This window comes from Dermochelys coriacea, chromosome 11 (assembly GCF_009764565.3).
Source record: "Dermochelys coriacea isolate rDerCor1 chromosome 11, rDerCor1.pri.v4, whole genome shotgun sequence".
Classification (NCBI taxonomy): Eukaryota; Metazoa; Chordata; order Testudines; family Dermochelyidae; genus Dermochelys; species Dermochelys coriacea.
This window is the reverse complement of record NC_050078.2, coordinates 41,456,800-41,480,173: the sequence shown is the minus strand read 5'-3', so window position 1 is coordinate 41,480,173 and position 23,374 is coordinate 41,456,800. Positions and strand designations below refer to the sequence as shown.

Here is a 23,374-nt window from a genome sequence, read left to right as displayed (position 1 = left end):
GAGATGAACCTACAGAAACTGGATCCATTGCATTGTGACTTCATACCCAGACTTGATAAGGTTTCTAATGTCTGCCTCTAAGATTGTTTTTTTTGTGGCCATAGGCGACGAATTATATGGGCCCGTGGTGCCCATGTTCCATCAATATTCATGGAGGTGGGCCCAGCTCCACCAATGTTTGGGCCCCAGGCCCCATGCTTTGGGGGGGTCCTTTGCCATGGGTTGGCATCATGGGACACTCTCACCTCGGGGGCAGCTTCCCCACAAGCAGCTCCCCCCACCCCTGAAGTTGCTGTGTGCTGCAAAGAGTTCCCAGCACTGACCCAGCTCCCAGCCCATTGGCTGGGAACCCCAGCTAATGGGAGCTGCTGGGACCAGTGCCAGAGCTGCCTGGCCATGCCTCCGCAGCAGGGAGTGGGAGGGAGCGGCAGGCAGAGATTGCAGCTGGAGTCTGTCACTGTCAGACAGACACAGGCAGGGTGTTGTGGTGACAGAAAGATGGAGCCAGAGGTGGGAGAAAGAAGCAGCGATGGGCACCCCGGGGGCTGGCATAAAATACATAGTACAGAGGGGGCTTCCTAAGGGGGCTATAGCAACACCCCCCGCCCCGCAGAGCAGACCCAGGCTGCAGCTGGCTCTGTCCATCGCTCTCCCCGCTCCAGAGACCCACACAACCCTCTGCCCCCCAAAAAAGACCCCCCAAATGGCCCCTGTGCCCTGTCACCCCTCTCCAGAGAGTCCCCCCCTTTGTGCCTCCAGAGACAACTGCCTTCCCTGCTCCAGAGCTCCCTACAATCTCCCCCTTTGCCTCCCCCCAGTCTATTGGCCACCCCAGCCAATGGGAGCTGCACCTGAGGCAGGGCACCTGCTTGCAGATGCAGACCTGCCTGGCTGTGCCTCCACATAATGGGGAGGGGGAGCCACAGGTGAGCAAGCCCCAGTCATCATCATCACAGGCCCAGCAATTCTCTGGGTATTTAAGTTCACTGACGCAAGTAATTCAATCTACTCTTCCTGTTCTCTGTCTGCTCCCTCTAACAGACCCTTTGCTCTCCCTAGGATTGCCCCTACCATTACTCCCTCGGGGTCTTCTTTCTCTGAAGCTTCTCATGAAGTAAAATCTGTTATTATGGGTTCTTATCTCTGTAATGTATTTAATTTTGATATATTTATTAAGTGTTAATTAATGCACTATGGGAGTCCCCTTGAGCCCTCTGTATAAATTGATCCTCTTCTTTCCATATGTTTTGCCCATAGGTCTTTTCTGCAGTCCTAGGACAGCCAGTAATAACCCCTATGCCTTTGCATTAGGATGAGGGAAGGGGACCATTGGTTCCCAATTTATGTGATTTGCAAGAAGTGTTATCACTACTCAAGGTACCAAATGTGTTTAAATGATACAACTGTCTTGTAAAATCCCAAAGCAAGCTCATTTTCATTTCTCGTATAATCTCATATACAGTACACACTTTCCATGAATTATATGAGTTGAATTTATTGTTTATTAGCTAGGTTAATGGGGGGGTTTTCAGTATGGCAAAATGTGTTCTATTTTATGGGTTGAATGATTGAATGACAGAGTGACAGACATTGGGGTGGAGGGGGTATTAAGTCCAATAATTTTGTCAAGTGTTCTTCGTACAACATGGTGGCGCCTACCCTGGCTTGTACTTCAGGGGGTAACAGGGTAACCTGACCCTAGCCCACTCCGCTCCACCTCGCTGGCCTCCGGCATTGCTCAGGGCCAGCGAGCTTTAGGGAAGAGCTGGAATAGGGGTGGGGTGGGAAGAGGCGGGGCAGGGCAGGGTGGCTCATTGCTGTTGTCACCAGGCACCCGGCTAACCCCCCAGGCCACCCTGGCCCCCGCATCCTCCTGAAGTGCAGGTCCCCCCCAAAGTGCAGGGCCCAGGGTGGTTGCCCCGGTCCATCCTATGGATGGGACAGATCCACTTGGGCACCACCAAAAATATACAAACCTACTGCCCATGTGTGTGGCACTTGGCTCTCTAGTGGCAGATTGCAATTCTGGTTTAAAAAAAACTCTGCGGGATATTTGGCTCTGTTGCCAGCTGTCACCATTTATTCACTAGCGCTTCAACTTTGGCCACCGCTGACACCAGTCTCCTGATGAGGCCTCAAGCGGCAGCGCTCTATTGAATTTCAGCCTTTGCCTGGCCAGAAAACCCCCTCGGATTGGCTGCCTGCCCCACCATCCCGCTTCCTGGGGGGGGAAGAGCAGCCAATCAGGCCTCCTGGGGAGGCGGTGAAGAGGGTTGCGGAGCCTAGAAACCCAGCAACTTCCTCGGCGGTCCCCTCCTGCGAGCGATGAGCTCAGTCCGCTGCCCTACCCCCCCGCCCGAAGGGGAGAAGAGGTGCCCGTTGCCTGAGGCCTGAAGAACCAAAGGCGCTGCCAGAGGAGCCCAGGTAAGCCGGGGGCAGAGGCGGAATTCAATGGCAGCCCCCCACCCACTGGGGGTCACACAGGCTGGGGGTGTTCACGCTGCAGCCCGGTCTCAGGGCTAGAGCCAGGGGCTCCTCTGCCCACGTGGCGTTGGTGGTGCGGCACCGCCTCCCGCCCCGGGGAGGCGGGCAAGGCAGCGCAGCCCGCCGGGGTCCTGCCACCCCCAGCGCAGCGTGGGTGGGCCGCGTGAGCCCCGGGCACTCACCGAAGTCCAGAAACTGCTTCATGGAGAGGGGCGACGGGGAGAAGCGGGCGTAGAAATCCACCTGCTGCGGGAGGCCGGCCGGGGAGGCGCCTCTCAGCAGAGCCCGCAGCAGCCTCATGGCGGCCTCGAGACGCGGCTCCGCTCCTTTCAGCCCGGCCCGGCCGCCATTCCCGCCTGTGCAGCTGCCCCGAGCCCCGACTCCTTCCCGGGCCGCGGCCTCCCACGCTGCGCGTCCCCTGGAGGAACTGGGGGCGGGAACCGGGCGCCGGGCACCGCCTCTCTCTCAGCTCGGCGCCGCGCCGCGCCCCGCCCCGCCCCGCCGGCGGGGGCGGGAATGGTGCAGGGGGTTGATTAGCGGAGCCTCCCGACCTTGACGCCGCCTCAGCGAGGGGCCGCCCCCGCCCGTTACGCTGGGCGGGAACCTTGGGCTCGGCTCGGCCCGGGCCTGGCCACACAGCGAGCCCTAGCGGCGAAGGCGAGCCCGCACCTTGCCAGGGATCCCCGGCTGAACTCAGCTCTAGCCCGGCTGCTCCGCTTGACCCTGCTGGGGGCTCCTGTCGGTGCCGGAGAACTTGTCCGTGTCACTCCCCCCATAGCCGCCCGTTCGTTGGGCGCTGAGAGGCACTGAGTTTGCTGCGGTGAGTGGGGTTGATAAATTTGTCCCTAGGCAAGAAAGTCCTGGGGCGGAGATTGAGTGTCTCCCCCGGGTTAGAGATGAGACATGCAGGCAGAGAAGTGCGTGTGGCAAGTTTTCCCTACTGCTTCCCTGTGATACCAGGAGTTAATTTGCTAGGCCTGCCCCGAGACCTCTTTCTCCAGCCCTAAATCTGTAAAACAAAATTTACACCAAAGCAAATTAGTTCATTAACTAACTTGCATAAAATGGTTTTGTGACCCTGACTTAATGCCCCTGTTTTTCCTCCTCAAAATTTATTATTGTATGTATTAGTGACCCTACATAAAAAGAAAAGGACTTGTGGCACCTTAGAGACCAACAAATTTATTAGAGCATAAGCTTTCGTGAGCTACAGCTCACTTCTCCGATGAAGTGAGCTGTAGTTCACGAAAGCTTATGCTCTAATAAATTTGTTAGTCTCTAAGGTGCCACAAGTCCTCCTTTTCTGTTTGCGAATACAGACTAAGGCGGCTGCTACTCTGAAACCTGACCCTACATAGTGGGTGATACCCTGCCCCCACGCAGAGAATGGCATGGGTGAGCGTAAAGACAGACAATGACTTGTATCACTTTATTAACTGTCTGCTCCTTTCCCTATAACAGGGTTGGCTTGTGGCCCTTTTCTGTATTTATGATGTATAATGAAGGCTGCAAAGTTTATTTAAAAGTCAAGGTTTTTTTCTGCTTGTTACAGTAAACATTCTTGGTCTTTCTCTTCTTCCCTGGTTTTATTGAAGGTCAAGTGTGAGAGAGATATATGGATGGTTAAGAGTTCACAATAATTGAAGGGAGTGAGGGTTGAACCTTTTACAAACACTTCCTTTATTCAAAATATTAATTAATCAAGGAAGCTAAATAGACGTTAGCAAAAACACACTCAATCCAGGGGTTGAAATACTGGCGCTCTTTAAATCAATAACAAAATTTCTATTGACTTCAATGGAGCCAGGATTCTACACACATATTAACAGTGACTACAACTCTTCCTTTCTTAATGGCCCAACTTTCATTTGTTGGTTGTGATGTCATAATTTACACTCACGCTGGTTAGCAGGGTGTCTTCATGTCCCTAATATAACAGGGAGTTACACATTTAGTAGCTTTTTTTTTCCCTCTATAGATTCAAAGGCTAGAAGGGATCACTGTGATCATCTAGTCTGACTTCCATATAACACAGTCCATAGTACTTCCCTGAAATAATTCCTGTTTGGCTGCTTTTCTAAAAGATATCCTCTATTTCAGGGGTGGGTAAACTTTTTGGCCCAAGGGCTACATCTGGGAATAGAAATTGTATGATGGGCCATAAATGCTCAGCAAATTGGGGTGGGGGTGCAGGCTCTGCGGGGGGGCTGGGGATGAGGAGTTTGGGGTGTAGGCAGGGTGGATTTGGTTTAAATCACTAGTCAGGAAGACTTGATTTAATAATGGATTTCTACATAAAAGTGCATTCTTGTTGGTTGTCATAACCTTAATACATATTCTTCACAACTCAGATAGATGTAGGCTTCATTTTTAGAAGGTGTGCACTATACATTTTTAAGTGATTTACTTTGAAAGCTTTTCAGATTAGGTTTACAGCTATATCAGAAAATGAATGATTGTTCGGTTATTTCATTTACCAAAACATTAGCCTTTATTTCTGGAACACTGAAGTGTTTGGCTAGGAGGTGCATCAAATGAACACTGTAACTGTATGTTGTTAGTGTGGGACTCTCTTCTAAATTTCTTCTCATCTTGGATACATTTGCAGCATTGTCTGTGACCAAGCTGCATACTAGACATTTGCTTTTTTTTTTCCACAGCTTTTACTCCTACTTCTTGTAAGTAAGCTGCTATGTGTGTGCATTTCCTGATGTATCAATTGTTTCTGTAGGGAAGACATTCCCTTCTGTTGTCACACAAGCACATACAACAGGATCATTGTGGACATTGCTCCACCCATCAAGACTCAGGTTAACAATTTCACCCTCTAAACCTTTTGCACACTGCTCAATTTCTCTTTCATACACTTTATCCAGCAGTTTGTCTGCAACATCTGCTCTGTTGGGTGGACTATATCCTGGTCTTAATGACTGACCCATGTTAATGAAGTGTGGCGTCTCAATCATATGGAAAGGGGAGTTTGTTGCATAAACAAACTGGGCGATTTTTTCATCAATTGCCTCTTTTTGTAATCTGTTTGTTCTTATCACACGCTTATCTATGGTTGTTTCTGGATGAAGTTTTTTTTTTTTTTTTTTTTTTTTTTGCTACAGGTGATGTACTGTGGCTATGTGACATACATGATGCAACTGAGACTATCATTGGCAGATAACTCTGAAACTATTGAAAATGATGGTGATCTTGAAAATGGATAGTCTTCAGAATCCTATATGTTGAGAATGACTTATTTTGTTTAGGAGAATCCAATGCAGTTATTTGGTGATAATAACGATACTGCTCATTTAGTATTACTCATTGCATTCACTGACACTCAGTACTACTGAAAGGTGAAATTTTAAAAGGAAGATCTGCCTATTTCATCTATTTATTTTTTATCACAACTGCATCTAAAGTGATGATGGTTATTCTATGGTACTATGTTTTTTGTTCAAACATGAGAATTCAAGAATAATCCAGAAGGAAGACAGGCAATCCTTAAGAAAGAAGTATGAAATAAAAAAGTTTACCAACCTGAAGATCCTGCAGGTTCAGACATGTTCCTTTCATCATCTTCAACGCAGCTTCCTCCTGAGAAGGAACACTTCTCATGTTGTTTCATTTGGGCAACCAGGCCTTGCATTTTTGTTGCACTGTTTGCATTTTGCATGTATGCCTGTCTTACACACAGGTAGAGGAACTTCATTAAAATATTCCCAAACTGGGTCTCTTATGGCCTACTGCCATTATAGGTTTTTCCTTCTAGTGAGAGAATGGTATGGTATATCTCAAATCAATGAAGGCTACACTCAGAAAAGCCTCAAGACTTCTGGAATATGCTGCTCAAACAGTTTCACTTTATTTCTCCTGCCTGTCCCTCCCTTCTCATATTTATCTCCAGACTTCTTCTCCTTGTCCAGATCTATTCTGCCCCCAACAATCTTCTATTCACTGAACTTTTTGAAACTTTGCACTTTTAGAGAGAGGTAAGGGATTGACTCTGTCTACACAAATTTGCAGAGGGACAATGGGGTTGAGGTCTTATTTCTCACCTCTATATATTTATTTAAAAACATTTTTGCTGTTAACAAGCATGTTATCTCTGGAGACCAAAATCCACAATTTCAGACCTGTGAATCTAAGCATCTCTGATGGTCTCTTCTAGACTGATCACTGAGTCCCATTGGGTAGATAGAAAATTTACCTAAATCTATACAGGAGCACCTGGAACCCCATACGATTGGGTCCCTAATCCATGAACTATTGGAACTCATTTACAAAACTTTTCTTAAAGATTACATGAATATATTGTCTTATACTATAGAATTGGAATTTATAATCCCATTCCATGATGAGATATCTTTGAGCTATAATGTCTTTATCTTTAGATCGGATTTTTTTTATAAAATGCTTTTTGAAGAAAAAACCTATTTAAATAAAAAAAATTCAATTTTTTTTTAAATCGTTGATTTTTATCTGCCCTGGGTGTTGGAAGATGCTCCAGGCTGGGACCAAGAGGTTTGGAGGGGGATCAGGGGTCAGAGGGCAGGAGGGGAATCAGGGCTAGGATCGACGTGGTCAGAAGGCAGGAGGGGAATCAGGGCTAGGATCGACGGGGTCAGAGGACAGGAGGGGAATTGGGGCTTGGGCAAGGGGTTGAGGTGCCGGGAGAGGCTCAGGGGAGCAGGCTTCAGATAGTGCTTACCTCAGGCAGCTCCTGAGAGCAGCAGCATAGCCCTCCTACGGCTTATACATGGAGGTGCAGCTATGCACGCTGCCCCACCTGCAGGCATTGCCCCTGTGGCTCCCATTGTCCGTGGTTCCCAGCCAATGGGAGCTGCAGGGGCAGCACTTGGGGTAGGGGCAGCGTGCAGAGCAGAGCCCCCTGGCTGCCTCTATGCACAGGATCTGGAGGAGGGCCATGCCACTGCTTCCAGGAGCCCTGTGGAGCAGCCTGGACCCTGCTCCTCAGCTGGAGTGCCGGAGAGGGGCAAGCCCCAGACCCGGCTCCCCCAGCGGGAACTCAAGGGCTGGATTAAAACAGCTGGCAGGCCAGATTTGGCCCGTAGGTCGTAGTTTGACCACCCCTGTTCTATTTCAATCTTTATTTTAAAATTGCCAGTAATGGGAAAACCGCCACAACCTTTGGTAAATTGTTTCAGTGGCTAGTTACCCTCTCTGTTAAAAACGTGCATCTTATTTCCAGTCTGAATTTTCTAGCTTCCAGCCGTTGGATCTGGTTATATCTTTGCTAAATTGAAGAGCCCATTATCAAATATTTGTTCCCAATGTAGGTACTTATAAACTGTTTTCAAGTCACCCCTTTAACTTTCTCTTAGCTAAGCTAAATAGCTTGAGTTATTCGAGGCATATTTAATCATTTGTGTGGCTTTTCTCTGAATTTTCTCCATTTTATTAACATCCTTGAATTGTGGACAACAGAACTGAACACAGTATTTTGGCAGAGGTCACACTGGTACCAAATTGAGGTAAAATAACCTTTCTGCTCCTACTTGAGATTTCCCTTTCTGTGCATGCAAGGCTCACATTTGCTCTTTTGGCCAGTCACTCTCTCTGCCGAGCTTGTCGCCTTTCATTCCATCCATACAAGCTCCCTGTATGCCACCCTCCAATCCCGGTGTATTTCATGGACTCTCTGAAACTTCCCCCCCAATCTCTCCTTTGCCATATGTTCTGTGTCTTTCCTTTCCCCTCTTCCCTCCCCCCCTCCAAAAAAAAGATAGAAAACAAGATAATGTGGCAAGAGTTCCCAAGCTAATGATTAATCATGTGACCCAGAAATTCTTCAGTTAAGAGAACCAATCAAGTTAGCAAAAAATGATTGGTTAAGAAAGTACCTGAAGGGAAATAGTATTGCCACAATTAAATACAGAACAAGGAAAAACAGGAATAACAATGAAGATGATCAGCCATCTCAAGTGACAATCTTAAAACAAGTATTTTTCTGACACCTTCACCCAGAAATGGATAAGTACACAGGATATTACCTCAGTGTATAGTATTGGTGAGACCACTACTGCATTACTATGTCCAGTCCACACTTCGAAAAGGCTGTTGTAACAGTGGAGAGTATTCAGAGAAGAGCCTAGAGAATAATTTGAGGACTGAATAAATAGCCTTATAAAATGTTTTGGCTTGTGTTATGCAAGATGTCAGATAGCACTATCATTATGTTCCCTTCTGGCCTTAAAATTCTATGCAATCCCAAATAAGAAACTTCCCCTGTACCTTAAGATACCAGTCTTTAATTTGGCTCAAAAATAATGTATTGTTAATTTATTAAACAATATAGCTTCATTATTCTAGACTTTAAGACCAGAAGGGACCATCATGATCATCTAGTCCAGTGGATACATGTACCCCTGCAAGTACGCAGAGGTCTTCCAAGGGGTACATCAACTCATCTAAATATTTACCTAGTTTTACAACACACACATTAACAAAGCATGTCTGAGAGCACCGGGTTAATCAGCACTCCCAAGCTGACCCCTTATATGTCCCTGTTCTTAGGAGGCGGGGTTGAACAGCACCTCCAAGCTGTTACCCTCATATGCCTTGGGCACCACACCAGAATAGAGTACGCTTGAGCAGACTCAGTCAAGCAGCACTTTCAATCTGTCACCTTCATATGCACCTGGACTCAGCAGACTGGGTGGAGCAGCATTTCCAAGCTGCCTCCCTTATATGTCCCAGGTTCAGCATGTCCCTATCCCCACTTCCATGTTACAGTTGTTCTGGTTGTAATCCACTTGATGAGCAAATCCCACAGGATTTTTGGGCGCTGCAAGGATCTTTAGCTTAGGTACAAGGAGCGTTGCTGCAGAGCAAATGGGGAAGCCAAAAAAATACTCCCAGGCGGGAGAAGCAACCAGCTTAACCGTGAAATTATTTATTGCCTCATAATAACCATACAAGGGGAGCCTAACAAACAAAACAGTTATTATATTAAATCTAACTTAAATTTGATTATAAAAGTCAGGTGTGGAAAACTATAACTGATCAGACAAGTCAGGGTCAGAAGGCTATACCTAGAGAGAGATGCATTCTCACCACTCCATAAAGCTTGAATCGATCGGGGGTCCCAGGTGATGGTGGTAGCTGCTGTTCCAGAGTGCTGAAGACAGGCCCAGCCCTCACCACGATCAGTTAGGAGAAGATGACTGTCTCAATAGAAGTGATATAGATTTTGGATCCAGGCATCAGAACACTCACTTGAGCATGGATAGGGGTTTTTGTAGGGAAAGAACAATCGTTCAAGGGAGATCACTAGATTTGTTTATAGGTAAACTTGTGGCTCAAAGGGAGTATACCAAAGTTGTTTTGTTCAGGCTAGACAATCGGAACTGATCATTCCTAGCTATGGGCGGTCTTCCTTGGAGGGAGCTCACAATGCAATTAGGGACCTTCACTATTTTGGAGACCAATAAAGGATTTATTACTAGAATGGGGTGCGTGCAGGCATGGGTTCATTAACATTTGGAGCAGAGATCCCCCATCATGCAGTGCTTCCCTGCTTTTCTGGCCCCAGAGTTCCATGTGGTTCTTGCCTTGGAATCTCTGTTCTCCATTCTGTATGCTAATAGAGATGCCTCCCTGTCCCATCTTTGATGCAAATGAGGCTAGGGGAGTTTCCTTAATCCTGTCACCCTTGTCCCAGGAGTTTAGGTGCATCTCCCACTGCCTTTTCATTGCTTTTTGTAAGTCTTTCTTCTGATTGGTTTTAGCTCAAATGGGGGGCGGGGTAGGGGAGGAGGGGGAAGGTCTTTCGCGAGTCAGACATGCTGGGTACTGCGCCCTAGTTCCCCACGAACACAGAGCTGACAGGTAACACGGCTGGCTTTGCATCAGTGTTGTTCCTAGGCCTCTCTGAGGCATCACTTTGTAACACTAGCTGCTCCACAAATCTGTAGTATTTTAGGTCTGATGCTTTGCTTATGGTTTGCTGTTTTCAAATGCTTGTTGGGTCTGGCCATTCCCATGCTGGATCACTGTGTTAACTGTCTCAAGAGTTCACCGCTTCTGTTAGGGAGCACAGAATCCGGAAAGATTGTTGGCCATTCCTAGTACTTGCTGGACTCTTTTCACATTCTTTAATCTGGGCATTTCTGTAATGGCACTCTGGCTAGAGTCTCTCAGAAGTCAACCTCATTTCTCTTCAGCCTAATATTCTACTCCTGGCACCTGGTTAGGAGTTGTCACAGCATGGTGTCATTGTCCTAGATTGTCTCTTCCTTGACATCGTCTTCTCCTACAATAAGAATGTCATCAGCTACAATGTTGATGCCTGGGGTGTCCCTCTAGTGCCTGGCTGAGTTTGCACTGAAACACCTCTAGGGCCCAGCCAATGCCCATTTGCACCCAGTGATACCTGCTAAAAGTTGAGGCAGAGGTTATCCAGTGACTGGATGACTCATCTAGATCAATATGCCAAAACCCATTATTGATATCAGAAAGAATGAATACTTTCCCTTGATAAATCAGGTAGTATGTCCTCAGTCATTCATAGTGGCTAGTGACTTCTTTTCAATGCTCCGAGTGGTTTTGGAGCATTACAGATTTTGTTTACCTGCAGGTTCTCACTATTACTAGGATGCTGAAGTCTGTGTTAGTTAAAACAAGTGTAACAATACCTGTTTTTCAGGCTTGTCAGTCCCTTCTTCAGCGACTCCACGAAGGCTAATGGAACTCTGTGTTTCAGTAGTCTCATTGGCTGCATATGGGGAGTCTGTAGCAACTGCTGGTTGCTCTATAGGTTGCTAAAAGAAATTTGTCCTTGTAGTCTGTTAGAATGCTGGACACAGTCACGGTGACTGTTATCCCTTCTCTCTCTCTCTCTCTCTCAGAATACTGTGATCATATCCATGGCTTGCACTGCCCTGCACCCTAGCAGTGAGTGGTACTCCTGTAAACTCCAAGGTTAACATCTTTTGTTCCATGGGATACTCGTTGACAGCCTATGTTTGCCCACTAGCCTCAGAACACTTACTGTACATCACAATTACTTGATCCCATTTCTCCAGTCTAATATTGCTTCATGACAGTGTTGCTGGGGATTACATTGCAACTGGCTCCACAGTCTAGCTGGAATAAAATTAGTCATTGGTCTAATAGTGTAGTTGCAAATCTCGTGGTAGAATGGCTGGCAGCCTTCTGCAGTTTATGTATGTTGAGTCTTTAGATCAGATAAAGTCATACTGCAGATATCCCCGTTTTGCTGGAAATCTGGGTCCTCAATCACTGCATGTACTGCGGCTTTCTAATACCTGGGATAGCTGCAGCATTGGGACATAAAGTAGCTACTATTTCTTTTGCTTTTTGCAGCTTTCTTTATAATCTTAGCAATTCTAACAGCTTCTAACTTGACATTTGATGGTTTTGGTATCCTATGATATGATGTGGGTAAATCACACAAACTCACTGCTAGTAAATGAAGTCTGTTGTTTGATACTATACAGTTTAGGATAGCAGACCTGCTGAAATGTTTCATTGCTTTTGTGGTGGGTTCCCCTGGGGCACCACCTGGAACTGGGGTACCACTGAGCCCCCCTGACCCACCAGCCAGGCTCCCTTTTCCACTGTACTGCTGTGACAAGTTGCAAAGCTGTCTCCAGCCTGCACCTTCACCAGCATACATACAGGTAGGGACATACCCAGCTGCAGTTACATGACCAGCATGGTTCTTTGACCAGCCCCTGCATGGGAAGGCTACTGCTAGGGCAACTATCAGCTCCTCGGGCATGCACCTCCTCTGGAATATAAACCCAAATTCTACTGTCTTGCACTGCACAGGGAACTGTACAATGTAAGCTCAGAAAATTTGCCCCCTGCATCAATGTGGAGAGGAATATGCAACAGTCTTTTTCCCCCAAGTTATGATTCCCACACACTAGTTTAGATAAAGCAAAAACTAGTTTATTATTAACTACAGAAGAGTTTTTTTAAGTGATAGCAAATAGATCAAAAGCAGATTACCTAGCCAATAGACAAAAAACACAAACTAAAAACTTAAATATACTAAATAGATTTTGATCTGAATAGCAGATTTGCACCCTAAGAGATGATACAAGCAGGCTGCAGATTTTTTCGGGGCAAGCTGCCCTTGTTTTCAGTTTAGAATCTCCAGGTGTTCCAATCCCTTTAGCCTGGGTCCAGCACTTCCCCCAGTTCAGTCTTTACTCCTCAGATGTTTTCAGGAGTCCTATGTGGGGAGCAAAGAACACCAGATGTCAATCCCCAGCTGGTATAGCTTTTGCACACGGTGAGAACCTTGTGTTTCAAAGCTTGGTTCCCAGACTGGTCTGTGGAAAAACACTGACAGCCCAAGATGGAATCTAGAGACGTGTGGTCACATCACATGTCTTCATAAAGTCATAGCAGCCATTACTTGGAGGCTGTTTGTAGTGTTCTCAGGAAGGCTCCCCAGATGGGAAATAAGTTCCTCCTAAGGCCTATTGTTTTTTCCTAATGGCTCATTGCCCTGAATAAACCCTTCCACATCCACTATCTAGAATGAAAGCATCTTGTCTAGTAGGCATTCCCCAGGTGTAACTGCATTTGAAAAAGAGAGACAGTTAATGTTCATAACTTCAGATACAAAAATGATACATGCATACAAATAGGATAATCATATTCATCAAATCATAACCTTTTCAGTGACATCTCATATGACTTATAATTGTAATGTATTTTATGCAAGATATCATAATCATATCACTACGAAGAATATGGGGTGCAGTGTCACAGCTTTGTTCATAGTGGTCTGTGTGTCAGGTTTGACAGTTCACTTAGTTCTCAGAAGTCTAAGTAGTATTCTGTAATGAGGTGGTAGCACATCAAGAACGTGGGAAAATTCAGTATGTTTATAACAGATGTGTAACTGTTTCCCCACTCAATATGATATAACTACCTATTGGGATTGAAGGATTTAACTTGTTTCCTGGGACTGGATAGGAGTCATGTAGAGTAGGCAAGTCTGGGTTGATATGAATGAACTGTTGAGAACTGTCAATATATGAATGGAGTTACCTTGGAGATAGACTAAAGTCCTGAACATTAACTTTCAGTGATTGCTAGCCAGCGAAGGTAGAACATGTGAAAACAGTGTGATTACAACTTGACACACAGACCAGATGGGTGAGCAGACAGAGTTAAATAGGTAACTGCCCAGGGCAATGAGAGAGTTGAAGTCCTGGATGGTTTGTGCCAGAGATGCAGGTAATGCTGCCAGCATGGACATGCGCATAAGCTTGTGTCATGAATCCAGAAGGGTGCATTTTGCCTCTGTTTGCCAGGAACAAGAAAATACACAAGTTTGTTGGGGAAGCTGGGTATTTTCATTGTCCCTTTATGCTGCTTGGTCTGCATTTCCCTCATATGTATTCTGGATACAGGGTTCTATTCCAGAATAGTTCCAATGTATTCTTGAGAGAGTTGCTGTTTTCCATAATCCTGAGTACTATGATTTTATTGCCTGTGTGTGTGTGTGTGTGTGTCCATTATATATATATATATATATATATATATATATATATATATATATATAGGTATCATGTATGCTCATCTCAATAGCTCTAGTAAACTTGAGAGGCAGGTGGAATTTCTCCTCTGGTGTCTGCCCATCCTGACAGAATGGGGGATGTGGGCACTTGTAAATCTTTGTACTTTATGGTCTCAACTTCTAAGGCCAGAAAGTTGTTCTCTGCTTCTTTCCAGCCCCTATCTTGAAACTGGCGCATAACTGTCTGGGTTGATGCTTTCTATATCTTTTTGAGTTTTCTGTATTTGTCAGGTTGAAGATTTCCTATTCTCGTTCCATTGCCATATTTTCATGCTGCAGGGCTGCTCTGCGTAAGAAGTCAGTTACATACATCTCAGTTCCTTTCTTGTAGTGTGCACACAAGTTGTAGCATTGTAATTTCAGCAGCATGTGCTACAGGCATTTTGGGTCCACTAAGCAGTGGCTCTTAAAAAATGTTCTCTAGAGTTTTATAGTCACTTTCTACTGAAATGGTTTCCCATCCTAGATTCTGTACTGGCTGAATTGGTTTACCTATTTCCAGGTGTAATGTGCACTGTTTATCTAGCATTCAATTTCTGGGTGGGTGGGTGGTTGTGTTGCCTTTCTTTGCAACTGGTGCCAGTCTCAGCTTTACAAACCATTAATTTTTGCTGTTTGACACGGCACAAGTATCATATACATACAAAATCTTATCCTCTGAGTGACTGTTTACTTCAATATGGTGGATTTTTTGTTTTTGTTGTCTGCAAGCTTTAGTATAATTTCTCTTGCCAAAATTATTACTTATGACCCCACACGTGGGGCATTTTCCATAGCTTTTCTCTACTGGTCTTCCTTTGAATTTTTTCTATCTCCTCTGCTTTTTGCATTTGGTCTTGCATGAGTTTTGGTGTATTTTTTTTTCTTCGTTACATAGTGCATACCTGTGTCCGTTCCACTTATTCTCTGCATTTAGATGCGAGTTTGTTCACGAGTTTTGCCCATATAGCTCTTGGTAGAGTAGCGTGAGCTCTTCTAGCATTCTCATTTGAGCTCCTACCTCTTTCATGCCTCTTGCTAATCTATCACAAATTAATCTTTTAAAAGCTGCACACTTAAAATTCTGCATATTTTGTCAAACTGACATTATAATCACACCAGTTTCAATTATTTTTGATCATTTATTTCAAAATACCTTCAAGTATGTCGAACAATACAGAGAACAAAAAAGGTTCAGGAAATGCTTTTTGACAAATAGATTCCTTACTAGGCATATTTAATACAGAACTTTGAGTAATAATTCATTTAAACTACACTACAGAACTGTATTTCCTGCACTCCTCAAAAGCAGTACAAAGGCTTCTTGGGGGAATCGGGTTAACGGAAGAGCAAAAGGAGAGGGAAGTAAATTGCTGAGAAGAAGCCTGGGTGTGAACTTGGAGGGTTGTTGGGTGGGAAAAGTATGGAACAGGGGTTTTTTGGGGGGGAGGGGGGGTGGAGAATTGTTCAGGAGCTTCCCTCATGCAGACCCTGGCTGACCCCACATCTGCCAGTGTCCCTCTAGCCCCCACTCAGGCGTCCTCCCCATCCAAATGTGGTTCTGCACCCCCTTGCCCATTCGTCTCTGTGCCCTCACCCAGCCACTCTCCTGTCCCTATGTAGCTCTGCACCCCCTCCCCCAACACATGGCCCTGCACCTCCCTCCCCCCAGTGCCTCCACTCCCATTCAGCCCCTGCCCCACTCTGTCCTCCCCACACTAGCCCTTATGAGCCTCTGTCTGACCCCCCCCCAGCACCCCACACTGTCTCCCCATATCTCCTGACCTCACCTGACAGGTGCTGGGAAGAAGGCAGGCTCTTTCTTAGCTAGCTGGCTGGGAGCTGCTGAAGTATTCTATCGCCAGGGTGCCCTCTGGTGGAAAAAGGCAGACTGCAGCAACATTTGGCAGGAGCTTTTTTCTGTGCAAAAAATTAAAAATATGTGCATCTCATTAATTATGTGCATGCACAGTAGTGTATAATTCCCCCAGGAGTAATTGCATGAGTCAGCTATTTTGCACAGTTTCTCCAGATTTTTTTTATCCCAATTGTTGAAAAGATAATATATAACACTGGGGGGGGGCGGTTTAGAATCTTAGGGAGGACAGCTAAGATTTTTACTTGACTTCAGCTGTTGCTGACATATGCAGATGCTGTTGAAGCACATGGCTGCCCATGTCCATTTTCTTGGGGACAGGATCTGGTATGCTGACTTTTTTTGGTTGATTTGTAATATTCTTAGTTTTTTATTTCATGTATCTGCAGGGCTCACTTCTGTTCTGACACCATGTTCTTACTGCTCAAGGAAGAGACAAAACAAGGGAACATTCATGCTTTTTCTTTCTCCACATACATAGACCTCTTTCACTTCCTGAAAGTACCATTGTTTAAGTTCCTAGACATTACCCATATACATAAGTATACTATCATGTCTCCCATCAGCTAATCTCAACTGTAGCCCGTGGCCTCCTACCAAGACCAAAATTAACCCTAACCTAGGGCCACCAACTAACCTTAACGTGACCACCTGCTGACCCTAAGTGAACCTTTGTCTGGGGATGCATTCTATCCCCATCCTTAACACTATCCTATCCCCCATCTTCTCAATCTCTAACCCTAGGCCAGAGCCCCTTCCAGACCAAACCATAACCCTAGCTTGGGGCAATCTACCATCACTAATCCTAGGTGAGGTCCCCCTATAATCTGTTACCAGCTTCAATCCCTAACCTGTAGCTGCCTGCCAGCCCTAAACCATAAGCCTAGCCTCTAGTGCCCAACCATAGCCTTACCTGAATTATAACTCAGGGCTGGCTACTGGCACCAATGGTAACAATAGCTCAGGGCCACATACTCTCCCCAACAGTAGGCCTAGCCTGGGGCCTTTTACCCAGCCCCAACCCTAATCCTGTCCTGAGGAACCTAACCATCCTCAACCCACAGTCCCCTATGAATCGGAGTTGTAATCCTAGGTCAGAGTCGCTTTCTACCCCAAATCCTAACCTGGCTCTAGGAGCCACCCACCATCACCATCCCTAACTTTTTCCTGGGGCCCCATCCCTAACTTAAAGCTGTCTTCTGGCCGCAAACCCTAGCCTGGAGCCATGTACTGGCCCCAGCCCTAACCATGATTTGGGACCTTAACCATAGGGAGGAACCTAGATATTGGAGAAGTGAGCCCATAGGATCTTGGATCAGGATATGTTGTCCAACTAGTAGAGCTGGAGAAGGCTTAGTCATACCACTAACAATGGTGAAGGAGCCCATATCATCAGGTCGCTGGTCATGGCAGGTGTGCACCAGGGAGTGATGGTTGACAATCTCGCTGTAGCAGCCTGGCACCTCTTTCCCAATCTGATCCTGCATCTCCAGGGTGGTCGTGTACCTGTCAAGGATGATTCTCTTGTGGTCTCCAATGTGCCTAGGAAGGAAGATGCTGGTAGAATCACTTGTTCTATACTTGTATCAGGGCGTGTATGTTGACAGGATGGGGAAGTGGTTCCCTCCAGATAGACTCAAAGGTACAGCAGACAACCCAGCCACCCCTCAGAACCTCTGGCAGTAGGCATGGAGAGGCCAGTGTCAAGTACAGTCTGCCCACACACTCCCGCATCCAACTGGATTTGGTGTCAAACTGATGCTAGTCTTCTGCAGGAAAATCAAAGAACCTTCTTAAGTGCGTGTGTCTGTACCTATTTTCCCTTGTCAGGGCATTCTCACTTATGTGATTACCTGTTCGAAGGGAAGGCGCAGGCGACTGCTGTCCAAGGCAAACAGTGGTGGTCCTTGGCACCATTTGTCATCTAATACCACCTTATCAGGCTGTATTTTAATAGGGGATGCCATATTCTTGCAGTATAACAAATGAGTTGGGGGCAAAAACCTTTCCTGTTCATCCCTCCCGCCCTTTGTCCTGTTAAGGTCTGGATCAGAACGGTCTCCTTCCTCAGCTGAAGAGGTGGAGACTGTGTTCAAGGATGACTCTCTCTTAGCCTTTTTATATCTCTTCCACTCCCACCTGGCTCTTTTGGCTTTTTTTTCCTGTCTTGTAGAGGACCCTGCCTAGGGACCAACATGAAGCTCTCATCCTTGGATTCTCTTCAAGAGATGCTTTAAGTCCACTATTGGACTTTCTGCATTGGAGTTGCATCACTCTGGAGAATATTTCAAAACGCCTTTCCAGCTTAGCCCCAAGACCTGGCTGTGCCAGGGTCTGCAAGAAGGGAGGACATCACTTGCCTTTTGAAGAGCCTGCCTAGGATCTAGAGTGCTACTTCTGTGCTCTGCCATTCAGTTTTAGTCATCATTATCAATTTACCTGATGCTGGTGTACCCACCTTTTCTTTTTCTTCTTTCATGGTGTTCAGCAAGAAACACCTATGGCTTTAATCACAGCTGCCGTTTCTACTTGTTCTTGAGGTGATAGATAAACATTCACTGGTAAGGTGGCTGTACAGAGCCTTGAGCAGGAATAGTCTATTTTTTGTCAAGGTCCAGACTCCAGAGAAGAAAATTAAAAGGAAAAAAAAGTTGTTGGAACTATTCAAAAGCATCTGGCAGTCCAGATTTGGCCTGTGGTCTGCCTATTGACTACCCCTGGCCTTAAGTGACTGTAAAGTAGTAGTTGCTATTTCAGCATGCTGTAGGGAGTGCAGGAAGTTTAACCTTGCTCAGTAGCTGTTTTGGTACTGGCAAAGGCTTCATTAAAGGCAGACATTCCTGCATGTATATACATTTCCCCCCTTAGTTAGAAGCTGCTGGCTACTCAGTAGTGAGTGCTGTCAGGGGTACAAAAGTGTCAGTTAGTTTGAGCACCAGTCAAATAGGGCGGCCAGGCTCAACCTGGAGGTTGGATCTCAATACAATTTCCTGTAGTTTTACAGAAAGCAATGGGTCCCCTAAAAAGAGGAATTGCAGACTTGAGGCCAAATGTCTTTGAGTTGTATTACATCAGGGGTCCCCAACGCAGTGCCCGCGGGCACCATGGCGCCCACCGGGGCATTTGTGCACCCGCAGAACACATTGCCACTGAAATGCTGCTGAGAAGTGTTGCCATTTCTCGGAGTCGAGGTGTCTGGCGCCCACCACAGTCTTCTGGGAATAGCAATGTGCTATTCCCACAAGAAAGGTTGAGGACCACTATATAACATCATTGAACCAAAGACACTCTGTGAGCCTAATGGCTATAGTAGCTATGGTGGGTGGTTTTCTTTCTTGAAGTTGTATGTGCTCAGTAATGAGGATGCTGAAATAACAGATTATGTAATACAACACCCAGGGTGAGCCTATGTGAAAGCAGAAAATCTCCAATTGGCAGAAGTCCCCATCCCTGAATTTATTTTGCAAGGTTTTACAAATATATGTACTTTGTTATATTTATTTCAAAGGAAAATATCTAGTTAGGGTGCATTAACTGCTGTGCTGTAATGGTTTATCTTTGGAGTGTTCAAAAATGGAATTTGAAATTGTGTATATCTATGTACACCTGTAGCTATCTTATGGTAAAGACTAGTACTGGATTTCTAAGGAGAGAGAAAAAGTGAAACCTATTGTTTCTCCTGAGAGGGTTCCTATAAAAAGTCCAGCTGTAGTCTCTTGCAACTATAGGAATTCATGATCTGTGCAAACACTTTAGAGGAATTCTGTGCTACAGAATTGGCAAGTAAATTGACTTACCTCCCTTCTGCATAGGTTGCATGGGGAGATGGAGGAGAATATTAAAAGGTGCTCAGTTACTGCCCTAAAAAAATCTTAGTTAGCAAAGATATGGTTGGGAGCAAAAGCAAACTGCCACTGACTGCTTCAGTGGAGGCAGCAGCTGTGCAAGGAGGCAAGGACTATCCACCTCTGCAAACTGCTGTGACAAGGGGACAGCCCATGTGCACAGAACTGAGTGTGATACTGGGCTGCAGAAAGTCAAAGTGCAACTGTCTCATGTAAACAAGGCCTCTGCATCAGACTGCCTGTAGGGGTGAGGCCAGTAGGATTTGGCATTAACACCTAAATGTAGCATGTAAATCCTTCCCCTTTTATATATTACCCAGTGATTTTTAAGTAGACTAGTAACAAATTAAATGGTTCATCATCATGTATATTTCTCGCTTTAATTCATGCTGAAAATTACATATAGAGCAGGCTGGCTTTAGTTATAACAAATTGGTGAGCTGTGAAATCTAAGCACCACTTACAGAAACTCAGTTGCTAATGCTTATTTTATGTTACATAATTCAACAATTCAGTCTGATAAAAGAAGCTTGTCCTGTAAAAAATATACCAGTAATATCAAGGCAATATGTATTTTAATTAACAAAAATATTTCACACTTTTATACAAATATCCACAGGTAATTTCTAATCCTGGAATGATTTAGCATTACTAGTTGTGTTTGAGAGGATAGTATACCAGTGACATGACTTGATATTATTTTCAGTAGTCCTAAATTTAACACTGCCAAGACATTTATTATTTTGCTCTTTATAAAGAGGGTGCCACATACCTAACCACATGGTTTTAACTAGGGCTGCAAGTGTCTCAAAATTTCCATTTCTTTGCAAGTGATGAGCTCAGTTTCTTGGGGTTTTGAGCCACTCTGCAAAGGAGCTGGGATTTTAAACACTGCTATAGCTCTCATTAGGGAGACAGACTGACAATATGCAGTAAACAGCTACGTACACACAAATGTTGCAGAACAGGCGTCACAATGTAATTTTGGAAGTATATGACGGGAGGAAGGAGGAAAATTACACATGGGACCTGTTAACCATGAAGCAAAAGAATGCAGCTTCTAAAAATAAATTTTTTTAAAGAAACAAATTAAAAAAGCCTGACTGAAGGAAAGAAATGAATAGTAGTAACAAAACAAAACCCATCCACACAATTGGTGACCAGTCTTGCTTGCTTCAGTCACCCCAGCAGTCTGCATTAGAACAATAGACTTCTGGGGGAAGGTAAGGCTAGCAGCTTGTAAAGAAAATACTTTAACAAGTTTTTGCATAATTCTCATCCCTATGCACAAAAAATTATGTACACAGGTCATTAGTATTTTTCATATGGAATAAGAAATCTTAATTCTTATTTAAACAGTACCAACATTTTAGAATGTAAGTTAAAAAACCAAACTCTTTAAATAGCTCTGTTATGTTACAAAAATTAGGTTACTGAGCAGCACAACATTGTGGCACTATTCTTACAATTAACATTTAGCTATATTTAGGACATCACTCAGTAGTCTCAAAAGGGATCAGTGCAGATCCATTGTTAAGGACAGATAGGAGCTTATGTTTTCTTTCAAGTGCTATATAACATTTTCAGTAGTAGACACACCTTTCTCTAAACATGAAATCCTTACAGAGCTGGAAAATTGTTCCAGAAGCACCTCATTTTGTATTAAGTATAAAAATTAAATAGAAAAACCTATACATGTTGATGTACAAAAGAAAATATTCTCAATTAACACACAAATTATGTTACAGGAACATACTTAGTCATAGAAATGAAGGGCTGCAAGGGGCCTCTAGAAGTCAAGTCCAGCCCTCTGCCCTGAGGCAGGACCAAGTAAAACCTAGACCATGCCTGACAAGTGTTCTTAAAATCCCCAACTGAGGGGATTGCACAGCCTCCCTTGGAAGCTTATTCCAGAGTTTAACTACCATTTATAATTAGAATGTTTTTTTTCTTTCCTAATATCTAACCTCAATCATCCTTGCTGTGATTAAGCCCATTGTTCCTTGTCTTGCCTTCAGAGGACAGAGAACAATTTAATGATTGTTCTCTTTACAACAGCTTTTAAGGTATTTGAAGACCTATTATCAGGTTCTCCCCCCCCCCCCCCCCGTCAGTCGTCTTTTCTCAACTAAATACATGCCGTTTTGTTTTGTTTTTTTAATATACCTGTTCCTCATAGGCCAGGTTTTCTAAACATTTTATCATTTTTGTTGCTTTCCTCTGGACTCTCTCCAATTTGTCCACATCTTTCCTAAATCCTGCTGCATAAACAAATAAGAAAAAATGCCCCACAAACCCCTGGAATGAATGTTTATATTTCAAGGACGTGTCAGTGATTGAAATTTGCATTTTAAAAAAGCACTGGCACTCTTCAGGAACTCTTCAAATGCAGTGAAAGTTTCACGTCTAACTGGACTTTCATATCCTATTTAAGAACATCCATACCAGTTTTAAAGTTCACTTAAGTCTTTGGCCTAAATAGTCAAAGACAAATGGTTGCTGATAAAAAAAAATAAATATAAGAATGACTAAAATATATACAAAAACATACAACTAATATTCAAGCTTTTTTTTTTTTAAAACCTGTGTATATTTGGTGTGAGAAACATAACATGTCCTATTGCACATTTAATTTAAGACACTTTAGGTTAAGCCTTAACTACCATAGCTGCAGAATCTTATGACAAGAATAGCACATTCACAGATTCCCCAAATTCTATTTGCATAAAGTGTGTCAAGGCTACAGTGTATTTATAACAGATTGCATATTGTGATGGAAGTTTGGAGAATATATCTGGGACCAGATCCTGCATTCCTTGCATATCCATTGATGTCCAAGGAATGCAGAAAGGACCTTTTGTGGCATCATTACAAACTAATGTACATATTTCATAGAACGCTCAGTTCAATGCACCATTTTATAAATGCAAGTTTGCCTCTTGTCTCTGACTATCTGGAAGTTTAAATAATGCAGTTAAGTCAGTCAAGCAATCTTAAATTTAGTTGTGCAAAACAAAAGCTTCAATATAAGTAAAAATATCTACAATCAAAAATATAGTTCATATTGTATGTAGCTCTGAATCCATCAGTATTCCATTAATGAAGAAATATTAAAATTGTCTGAATTTGGAATTGAGGGGGAAAATTTTCCCTAGGAGTAACTTTCATTTTCATTCCATTTTGTAATCCATTGTTTTTTCTCAAGATTCTCTTTATGTTCCCCATCTTTGGTCTGTCGCTCTTCTTTCCGAATTCTTACAGCATGGTATCGGGGGACACTGTCATCGTACCTGGAGCGCTGGAAGAATCCACACTGGGAAAGGGAACAGTTTAGGATTAAATTACAAAGTACTGTAAGCATAAAGGTTTAAAATTCTTCGCTTGCATTAGTACAAAAGAAATGGCTTCTCTCAAGAAAAGTGACAGCAAGGTAATTGAAAAGTTTTGTTTTTTTTTAAAAATGCATGTGATCTACAGATGTGAAACTATGACAAAGTCTTTAAAGTACAACTATCGGCAGCAGGTGAAAGCAAACTACACAATCCAACAATTCAAGAGTGTAAAACAAATTCCTTCCATTAATTTTGTAAGGCTAATTTTAGATGCACAGTCCTG

The 23,374-nt window shown here is 44.2% G+C and overlaps 2 protein-coding genes and 1 long non-coding RNA gene across 10 annotated transcripts in view; 1 reads left to right on the top strand and 2 right to left on the bottom strand.

The window, feature by feature from the left end:
• Nucleotides 1-3,065, bottom strand: part of PDK1 (pyruvate dehydrogenase kinase 1) — a 28,751-nt gene extending 25,686 nt beyond the window's left edge. For 2 of the 6 annotated variants that reach the window (XM_043505293.1, XM_043505296.1), the window contains exon 1: nucleotides 2,667-2,954. In XM_043505293.1, coding sequence (XP_043361228.1) covers nucleotides 2,667-2,784 — 118 coding nt within the window. In that variant the 5' untranslated portion in view covers nucleotides 2,785-2,954. Of the gene's footprint in view, nucleotides 1-2,666 lie in introns of all 6 variants that reach the window. The other 4 variants (XM_038422412.2, XM_043505294.1, XM_043505292.1 and 1 more) reach the window with 4 other exon arrangements.
• Nucleotides 3,066-3,070: 5 nt separating this feature from the next.
• The window catches only part of LOC119863669, a 36,581-nt gene continuing 16,277 nt past the window's right edge, over nucleotides 3,071-23,374 (top strand). Inside the window, exon 1 of the long non-coding RNA XR_006277996.1 lies at nucleotides 3,071-3,304. This is a non-coding gene — a long non-coding RNA (uncharacterized LOC119863669). The remainder of the gene's footprint in view (nucleotides 3,305-23,374) is intronic.
• Nucleotides 20,319-23,374, bottom strand: part of ITGA6 (integrin subunit alpha 6) — a 63,637-nt gene continuing 60,581 nt past the window's right edge. For 2 of the 3 annotated variants that reach the window (XM_038422408.2, XM_043505290.1), the window contains one exon: nucleotides 20,319-23,072. In XM_038422408.2, the coding sequence (XP_038278336.1) occupies nucleotides 22,911-23,072 (162 nt within the window). In that variant the 3' untranslated portion in view covers nucleotides 20,319-22,910. The remainder of the gene's footprint in view (nucleotides 23,073-23,374) is intronic. The other variant, XM_038422409.2, reaches the window with a different exon arrangement.